General features: G+C 36.7%; 1 protein-coding gene across 1 annotated transcript in view; it reads left to right on the forward strand.

Moving 5' to 3' along the window:
• PSMA4 (proteasome subunit alpha 4) overlaps positions 1 to 9,498 on the forward strand; it is a 9,862-nt gene extending 364 nt beyond the window's left edge. The window contains exons 3-9 of the mRNA XM_026038646.1: positions 120 to 162; positions 1,328 to 1,490; positions 2,199 to 2,276; positions 3,831 to 3,919; positions 4,800 to 4,930; positions 5,126 to 5,249; positions 5,819 to 9,498. Of these exons, the coding sequence (XP_025894431.1) occupies positions 120 to 162; positions 1,328 to 1,490; positions 2,199 to 2,276; positions 3,831 to 3,919; positions 4,800 to 4,930; positions 5,126 to 5,249; positions 5,819 to 5,973 (783 nt within the window). The 3' untranslated portion in view covers positions 5,974 to 9,498. The remainder of the gene's footprint in view (positions 1 to 119; positions 163 to 1,327; positions 1,491 to 2,198; positions 2,277 to 3,830; positions 3,920 to 4,799; positions 4,931 to 5,125; positions 5,250 to 5,818) is intronic.
• Positions 9,499 to 10,443: the final 945 nt, after the last annotated feature.

Raw genomic sequence — 10,443 nt, forward strand, 5'->3', positions numbered from 1 at the left:
GGCCGGGCGCGCGGGGGCGGCCGCGCCGCTTTGTTAGGGCGGGCGCGGCGCCGCGTGGCGCCAAGCGGCGCGTCCCCAGCAGCGAACGGCCCCGATTAACGCTCTGTTGCTCTTTGCAGTCTCGAAGATATGACTCCAGAACTACCATCTTTTCTCCGGAAGGTATTTTTAAACCCAGCCGTGCGGATCCTCTGAATGCCCTAACCGGTCCCTCCCAAAAATCAATAATAMGCCATTTATAGGAAGGAGGGCTGTTTAAAACGTGCTTCAATCTATATGCGAGTTACATAAATCCCATTTAGCTGCTAGCAGTAGCACTGTGTCCTGGATGRGTGCCAAGACTCAAATGAGAGATTTACAGATTAGTTTGTGCTAGTTCAAGCAATGCTGAGATGCCCCCCTAGCGAGTATACACGTACACCCAGATCAAATCCTCTCCTTTTTTTAAGTCTTTCTTATCTACCTTCTGAGTATGGAGGGATGCTAATACTTTTTGTGCTCACCATAGAAAATCTGTATTGTCCTGGCAGGACAATCGCATTATCCTGTTTGGGCGCGCGTGTACACGAGTGCTTCCAGGCCTTCCTTTCCTCTTTCGTAGATGGATTTGGACTCGGGGAAGGGAAAAGAAAAAAAATTATCAGTAGTGGTCAGAGGTATGAAAGAACTGGAGAATAGCATGAAACTAATGTAGGCTTTACGCTTATTTAGTGCTTCTTAGAAGGCAGATGTAGTAATGACTCTTTCTCAGTCAAATACTGACTCAAGTGCTGGGCCTTAACTTGATAAGGAATTAATATTCCATTTAGCACCATTTTTATAGTATAAAATAGTGCAGTATAAAAAATGGTGGTGCTTCAAGGATTTGTTTATATGAAGATAAAGGTAAGAACAATATTGATTTGTTATTATGGGCCAAGTGTAATGGTGTTCTTGGATCAGRATAGGAATTAACTGCTTATATGCGTTATCCCCTGATAAGTGTTGAGCACACACAAACTACTTAGTCTTTATGGAAAATTCATCTTTCTCAATCTACTGGAGCAATTTTGCAGGTTACTTAGTTAAATATTGTCTTCCATAGAAGGAAGGCTTCTTTGCCCCACTTTGATGGCACTCTGTATTATTTCATAATTGAAGATTTTCTTTCCCCATACCTTTCTCCTTTTTCAATTAATTAGTTCACTAACACCCAGTTACAAGCTGAAGAACTAATCCTGGATTGTGCATTTGGCATCTGTCAAGCTCTTACTAATTTAACGACTCTGTATGATCAGTCCTTTTCAGCATTACTTGATTGATCTTGTTAATTGAAACCCTCTCCTAGGTCGCTTGTATCAGGTTGAATATGCCATGGAAGCAATTGGACACGCAGGTACTTGCTTGGGAATTCTAGCAAATGATGGTGTTCTGCTAGCAGCAGAGAGACGCAACATTCACAAACTTCTCGATGAAGTCTTTTTCTCAGAGAAAATATACAAACTCAACGAGTAAGTTCAAACAATGTGTGAGATCTGCTGATGTTATCAGTAATAAAACATGGTTCAATACTAAAATGTCGGAATAATAACATTTTAAATGTTTTAACTCTTGTTCTTTTTTTTAAAGTGGTTATTTGTGGTTGTTCATTTTAATAAATCTCCCCCTAAAACAGTCACCACTTAAAGAGAATTTTCCATATGGAATAATCTAGACTGTGTTGTTGCATCACTASTGATTCCTAGTTTTGCAAAATACTGTGGGAGGAGAACTGAAATCCCACGTAATAAACCCTACGCTGTATGCTAACTTGCATTGAAGGTCCCTCACACATTGTATGGTTTCTTTAATAATAGGACATGCTTTGTGTGTGCCAGGTGGCCTCTCAGTAGGTCCTGTGTGCAGCTAATGGCYTCTGTGAAGATACTCCGGATCTCATTAGTGTCTAGAACTCAGTTGGCTGAGGCACAATCCTTCTCTTAGTAACTAACAGACTGACTCGATCGCTTTTTTTTTGTGTACCATGACTCTTAAGAAATGATAATRTGTCTGTGGAGTAACCTAGAAGCAGGCGCTTCTGAATCTGTTTTGTGTGGCAGCTGTGTGGTTTTGATGTGAAAAACCCAACAGTAACTGTTCTGCTAAAAAACACTATATGAAGATGTGACYCTTCCTCAGAGATCGGTAGGGCCTGGTTAAACTGTATGCTTGTACTGCAGGGATATGGCCTGCAGTGTTGCTGGGATAACTTCAGATGCCAATGTTCTGACAAATGAACTGAGACTGATCGCGCAGAGGTAGGTTTACTGATGATTGAATTGTTTTACTTGCCTGAGATGTCAGATTTCTATGCACTYAGTACAGTTCAGTTATTTGAATTGAATCAGCTAGATTAAAGAAGTTTACATTTTGGAAGTGTGGGGTTTTTGTTTGTTTGTTTTTTCCCTAAATGACATATCAAGATACTTGTCAAACTGAACTGCGGACTCTTACTGTTATACAATTCTTAAAATATTGTGCATAATGAGATTAGGTCTTTATACTAATCTTATGGTGAAAAGGTAAAATACTGGGGAAAAAAATAATTAGGCAAATATATTTGGAGGATATTTGAAGAAAATGGAAAGCAGGGAAAAATGATTCATCTGCATTTTACACTGCTAAATCTTAGTCTAGGTGGCTACAGTTTACTACTTAGTTTCCCTATGTTTTGATTCATCTAGTAGCATTGTTTTCCTCTGTGTATTTATCAGCCACCGTAAGTAACTTAATCTGGTTTATGTCAATTAGAGCCTTGCATAGGAGATTTATGCTGCTAAAATTTCAGTATAGTTGCTAATATGTCAAAACGTAAAAGAAATTTCTATAAAGAAACATTTCCACAACGGAAAGCTGCTTATTTTAGAATTAGGTCTTGACTATCCTGTTTCATCTCAATGCAACTGTTAAGGTGCTCCTATAAAGAAGAGCATTTCTAAATCAAAACATCAAACTGCCCTATGGAATRTAAGGCCACGGAGTCCATTTTTGTRTATTTCCCCTTCCTTTTCTATGTTTCAGAGCATGCTTGAGTGTGTACAAGATGTTTCATTACTCTTACAAACTTACAGCTGTCTTGTCACTCTGTGACTTTAAAGTTACAAGCAGCTGTTCTGGACATAATGTTCTAATGTTCAAAGRCACCTCCTTTTGTCTCTCCCAGCTGACTACTGTCTCCCTGATATAATAGTGAGATACAGAGACACTGAATGTTCTTTCTGTTTAAGCAAAGCATCTTGCTTTTAAGCAGAATGGTCTTTTCAGGTTATTCTGTATATTATTTTGGTTATAATACTCATTGGCTGTTTTTGCAGATTTCTATTTGCGAGCCATACGAAAATAAGAATCTGAACCTAATTTCTTAAATTTAGAAGTGAGGTGGTAAAATGTGGAGTTTAAGTGCTTTTCATTGATCCTTTCAAAATAATATTGGCCTGTGTCTTACAATTGATTTGTCTTGCAACAGTCGCTAGGGGCTTGTTCTTTCCCACCCAGCTGGTGGTAGTGCCTCTTGTCATGTGGACCAGGAGTATATACTTAGGTGTTTCAGCAAGTTTCTTTGGCCAGGCTGAGCTGAGCTACTGCTCTATTGCTCCCTTGAAATAAAAGTGCAGCTTTTTCTAAGATACAAACTGCTTGCTAGAATCATAGTATACTGGCAGCTTAAGTGTGTATCAACTTTGCATTCTGGAATCCACATTTTAATCCTAAAAGAAATTAAATAGAGCTATTATTGGTATAATTTATGTTGTTTACTGAAATTACTAAGTCAGTGAAAGAAGTTATGGAGACTGATTTCTTTTCCTCACCAGATACCTGTTACAGTACCAAGAGCCTATTCCTTGTGAACAACTGGTAACAGCACTGTGTGATATCAAGCAGGCTTACACACAGTTCGGAGGTAATGGAGGGCAATGAAACACTGTGCTTTTAAATGTYTGAAGAATTACTCTGTTGCATAACTTGTAACATTTGAATCTCTGGACACTTTACAAAATTATTTTGTAACATACCTACAAAAAATATATATATCATATATATAAAAAATGTAAGTGATGAGGACACAGTGTTAGTGTTACAACTAACACTAACAAAATACTTCTGTTTTGCTAGTGAAACAGATGCTTTTCAGTCATGGAGAAGTTGATGGCTGAGAGTTAGACCAGTGACAGACTTATTTATATGTACCAAATGATTGATTCACAATTAAGGCTTCCCAATACAAGTAYGAGTGTGCCAATATCACAACACTTGAACAAAAAAAAATACTTCTGAGGATCTAGCATCATGTTAGGAATTGGTAAGAGGGTACCTTAATTGTACTTTTTCCTGATAATAGTAAAAATGTTACAATGCAAGTTGCTAATAAAATGGCTGTTCTGGTATTCTATATATCTGTAGTGTGAAAGAATCACCTTTTAATGTGCCTGCCTTTGAAGTTGTCAAGATATGTATGTTAGAAGTTACATACCTTAAAAATAAGTTTTGAATTAAAATCCTGGGATAGGATTTTAAAGGCCAATTTATAGAGTCAGAAATGAGCTGCTATTAAGGTTAAATGAAATAAATGAAATAAATCTCTGCTAGACTTTTTTTTTTTCCCCTTATGACTTAGTAAAACGCAAGAAGTGCTTACAGTACTGCTTATCTCAAATAACAGAAGCACTATTAAATCCTAGTTCACAGGAAAGGATTTGAAAAGGGAAATCAAAGAAAATAATTGTCACTCATGACCAATCTTGTTGCTAAATTTGGATTGTTAATAGTGCTCTCTTCAACAGGAAAACGTCCTTTTGGTGTTTCTCTTCTGTACATTGGCTGGGATAAGCATTATGGATTTCAGCTCTATCAAAGTGATCCTAGTGGAAATTATGGAGGATGGAAAGCTACATGCATTGGGAATAATAGTGCTGTAAGTTCTGCTCTTTCTTCTCAAAAAGTGAAACAAAAATATGTAAATTACAGTCTTAATAACTGAGCTCAATTGTTGATTCGTAGATAATCTCTAGCAATACTGGTGTTACTTTGTCTTAATGGCTCTGACAGAAAAGCAACTTACTGGCTAGTTGCACAAAGTTATCATTTTAATATTCTGTGACTTTTATAGGCAGCTGTGTCAATGCTAAAGCAAGACTACAAAGAAGGAGAAATGACCTTAAAGACTGCACTTGCATTAGCCATTAAGGTTCTAAACAAAACCATGGATGTTAGCAAGCTCTCTGCAGAGAAAGGTAAGCATTTCGTCAGTGTCATAGGAGGTAACATCCTTGGCAKAAAAAAAGAAAATGCATTGAATGCATATGTACTGCATGTGGCTTACAGGGTTTTGTGTGGTTCCCTCTGCTCCTCTCCCAGTGACACACAGTGCTGGCATGTCCATAGAAAAATGATAAGGTAAAAATCAGCAATTACTAAAATGGTGCGTTTGAAGATGCAGCAGCTTAGCCTTAACCTTGCAAATGGGCATACAGATGACTTGGCAGAAGATGATCCATCTTTGTCAGCTGCAGAGACTAGAGCACAGTTTAGGGGTCACTTTAGGCCACAGCCAAGTTGATGCAGCAGAAATGGCCACGTGGCTGGTAAGAGAGTCACTGGAGAGGTAGTAACGTGCTTGTTGTGCATGCTGTAGAAGAGAACTGCTGCCACCTGCCTCACCAGGCAAGCTTTTTTATTTAAGCAGAGTCAGGACAAGAGCCTTCTGCTTCATTGTCAGTTTTAACAGCAAATCTTGCCTTTCTGATGATCATTCCATCAAAAGGAAAAAACATAATGCTGCTATGTGTTCCATATATTTCAGTTGAGATTGCAACACTGACAAGAGAAAATGGAAAGACGGTAATAAGGGTTCTGAAGCAAAAGGAGGTGGAGCAGTTGATAAAACAACATGAGGAGGAAGAAGCAAAAGCTGAACGTGAAAAGAAGGAAAAGGAACAAAAGGAAAAAGATAAATAGCACATGAAATCAGGTGTTCTGTAGATAGCATAGGACCTGCTTCAGTAAAAGATAATCCGGATTTCTGTTTCGTAGAAGCCTACAAATATGCCATGGAGGACCAAGAATACTCTTGATGAGCCAGGTCCTTAATCATCATTCAGATAATTAGTTTACCACTCCTTACACTGAAAAATAATTGCTTTAATTCTTGAACACTTTCTTTTGTCTCTATTTTTTATTATGGAATAAAATTAAGAAGAAGAGTAATGGGTGTCTTTATTTCCTGAGTAATACCTGGGTATGTACAACTTTGAAAGAATTTACTTGCTTTCAGGTATTAAAACAAGCTATATGCTACTTGGTGAAGAAGTACAGTGTTGAAATTGTTAGAATTTTATGTGTATGTGTAACTTTTTTTTTAAGTAGTGAAAAGGGCTCTTAATTTCTGAAAATCATTTGTGAGGCATTTTCACAAATGCAGAGTTGGAGTGTGCTGGCATGCCTAGTTTAATTTTGGCCAGTTTTGTTTTCTAACAGGCTATGTCAAGCTGATGTTCTTAAAAGCAGTAGTTTCGAACATGCCCTGTAGCAGACATGTTCAGTTTATCATAGGCTATCATGACTGTATGCGTTTTATAAGAAATTAGTCATATCACAGTAGTTATTTTCACACAAGTTAGAAAGACATTTTACAAAGGCCACATGAAAATGCTAAGCTAACTATACAGTAGTCTTTGTTAACATATAGAAAGTTAAAGGAGATGTTTTGGCATGTTTTTAGGCCATGTTGACTATTTTGCATTTTATCCTGAAAGGAAAAGGAGTATTTTATATTCTTTAGTTTAATKTTAATGTATTTCCCTAAAGAATTTAATTCCCTTTTCTAAACTGTTGTCTGTCAGAGAACTAACTAAACAGTTAATGTCTTGGGAAATCATAATATTTATACATGGACTAGAAATTTGAGGGTTTTTGTTGTTGTTGTTCCATTTGTCCCTATCCCTCTGCTGAATGCAAAATAATTCAAAATGTGATTTTGAGATGAAATAAAATCTCTCCTACTTCTGAGGGAAATGGATCTAGACTTAAGTCAAAGTGATGTAAAAAGTTACTGAAACTTGCTCCCCTTGAGTTAACAGAAGCAGATTGAAAATCTCAGCTCATTGACAGAATCTTAATAATCTTAATAGAGACTTTTTCTGCTTAACTTAAACTTTCAGCTTTAACCTTCAACTTTGGTTACCTCACTAAACGTTGAAGTAGCTTCAAATTTAACCTTCTGTGACTGAGTGAGATTGTACTCTAGGGATGTCCTTTTTATTCCCCCCCCCCCCCAAAAAAAGTCATATTTAAGGCATTTGATATGATTACTTATAGAATCTGAGTAAATGCATACTGTGTTTTATTATAATCTGCCCCAGACACTTTGGCCTGATAAAAGGTACTTTGCCCCCAAATGGCCAAGAATTGCCCCTAGTCTCAACAGACCCCGTTTCTGGTCTCCCTGCTGTAAGAGTCATTGTTGAGAAGAATCTGAGCTCTCTGCTGTAGCCTGCGTGGACGGGGCGCCGTCTGTAGAGACACGTACAGAGACCTGGGTCCTGCGTAGGCTGCAGCCGCTGCTGAGTGGTTTTGTAGGTCTCAGTGTGGGACAACTGCTTCAGTCCCATACTTAGACTGTATACAGCCCACTTTGTAGTTAATACAAGTTAGACTAAATTTTATTTGCGCCTTCTGCAAAGGAAGATCCTTATTTCCAAACAGTGAAGTAGGAGCAGTGTTTTGTGCAACAAGGCCTGAGTAGTGGCAGTCCTGCAGCATACAGTGAGCAAGTTTTCGTTTCCATTATAAAGGGTTGTTGAATACCTCAAGCTGGTTTTATATACATATATTTTTTACAAAGTGCTCCATTTCCTTTTGTTCTTTGATACTATGAATGCAATATTTAAGCACTCTTGCCGATTGCTAGATCATTCATGATGGTTGTTATGTAAAGTGCTTGGAACATGTCCTAAAAGCAGTAATGCCAAAACGATCTTTTTAACTTTGTCAGAGATCATTTAAAATGTGGTAAACTCCAGCAATGCTTTGTATACATGTCTTCTGGCAATCCATTAGAGCAGTTAAGTCAGGGCTCATAGATGTATATAAATCACACAAGGCAATCTGTTTAGTGTATTAGTAGAAGTATTATTAGATAGTTTAGGATATGTATTTACTATTTTTTTAATGATTCTGTTTCTAACAATTAAAGAGGGGAAAGCAAATACATTTGGATTTTGTTTAAAGAGTTACCGATAGTATTTCTTTGCCAAACACTGCATCGTTTGCTGGTAAAGGAGAGCCTTGTAGCTACTGTAATAATCTAATCTGGGAATGATTTAAATATCTTTTTAATCTGTATTCTGTTATGTATGGAAACATAGTGAAAAGCCGTGTAGTTACACTACCTTTTAAAACATTTTTATGTAAAGGTTTTATTTACAGAAAATAAGAATATTGTGAAATATTCTAAGAGCATAATCTCTGAACAATAATTCAGTTTAATTCAAAAAGTGCTGACTCCACTGAGTGCCATTACTAGCTTACTGTGAGAAGAGTCTCACTACTGCCTTGGAATAGACAAGTAACTGTAACATTTCCAATATGCTGTACAGTAGTTGGCACTCAYATCTAAGATGTACAGTAATGTTCTAAACTAGATTTAATTTCTGATTCTTGGCTGTATTTGAATCTAGGACAGTAAACAGATGCTGGAGATCTTTTATTGACTAGAATCTTCTGGGGATATCCTTACACTAATTGAAGTTTCTTACCTGTTTTTCCTAGGAATAGAGCAGTGTTTGACTGCATAGACCTATTGTGTAGTTTCTAGCTTTGTGTAAAAAAAAAAAAAAAAATACAAAAAGAAAAATGAAAAAAAAAAACCACACCATACTGCCTGTGCCTTTTCTGGGAGTAACTTGGGGATATGTCGTAAGAACAGAAAAATGATTTTGGCGATATGTTTGAGTTGTCTTTGCTAATCAAAATGATCTTCCTATCCTTTGTATGTTTATTTTTGGTGTATGTAGTGGGAAGAGTTTATAATATGTTATATAGTATTTCAACTATTTAGCTGTTGCTGTGGTTTAAATGTTATTTTAACACCAGAACTTCATGTGGTGCTGTGGAAGGTGATATTTTTTTTTTTTTCAAATTAGATAACAGTATTTACTTGAAACTGCTTGCATAATAAGTTGTTAGTAAATTTAAGACTGGATAGTTTATATCTYATTTGAGTGCATGATAGAACTTAGGACAAGTATTCACAAATAAATTGTCCTAATAAACTGTAATGTATTTTGTTATTCTAGGTAGTTTAAGAGATATAATGAAACTAATGCTTCTCCAGTAATACCTGTGTTGTCTCTTGCATCTGTCATTGTTATAAGTCAGCTTGTTCTCTAGATGATTATAACTCTGTTCAAATAAAGTCAAATTAACTTCTAAGGCTACTTCATATATGACTTACTGTATTGYGCACTGAAAGACAAAAGATTCCTTTAGATGCACTTCTTGGTTCACCCAAATAGTTTTCCTTGGCATGAAGTTGTAAAAGCATGCAAATTAAGATGATAAACCAAGGAGTTGTGTATGTTAAATCTCAGACTTCTGTTTTGTTCTGAATTCCCAATGTGTAATTACTTACTCTTTCTGTTATCAATCTTGAAACAGGGACAATAGTCTCTTTCACTGTGCTGTGGAAATAAAGAAAGTAATGATTACGAAGTGATCAAATGCAATGGTTTTAGAGACCACAGAAGTACATGATACACAGGGGATATACAACTCAGGATGTAACAAGACATCTAAGTCCAAAGAATTAATGTACTCGTAATTCATAAGATAGGATGCTATAGCTTCTGACAAGACTCTCCTGATGTGCTTTTTAAAATTGTCTTGCATGTGCTTTGAATCTTTATTAATGTTCTCCATTATTTTTTGTAGTAAAAGATGTCCTCCTCCTAAAGTTTTAACTGCAGTTATTTCTGTTACAACATGAAAGATGCTAAAATTGCAAATTACAACATGAAAGATGCTTCTGGAGGGAAGCGGGTGGGGGAGAGGGGTAAGTACCATTCACTGGTTATATAGCTCTGGGCTTTAATCAAGAGAGAACTTGGTTTGGCAGAAAATTTTCAAAGCAATTCTGCTTTTACAAATAGAACTGAGCAGCTTCCTATTTTTATCTGTGGTTAATAGGGTAAGTTGGCTTTCACGGTCAAGTACTTTTCATAGGAAAAGCTGCTATCAACCCCTTCGCTGGAGATTCACAGATGCTGCTTCAGTGAGGCCTTCTGATGCCAACTTCAGAGAAAGGCCCAGTGAAAGATAACAGAAATACACTTGTAATTGTTCAGGATTTCACTCGCTGTTAAGTATTGGACTTAGCAGGCTGCTGTTAAAATTCTCCAGATTTAAAAGCAAAATGATATCTTAGATGGT

Source organism: Nothoprocta perdicaria, unplaced genomic scaffold (assembly GCF_003342845.1).
Source record: "Nothoprocta perdicaria isolate Ctin4 unplaced genomic scaffold, notPer1 scaffold_214, whole genome shotgun sequence".
In the NCBI taxonomy this organism is placed as follows: Eukaryota; Metazoa; Chordata; class Aves; order Tinamiformes; family Tinamidae; genus Nothoprocta; species Nothoprocta perdicaria.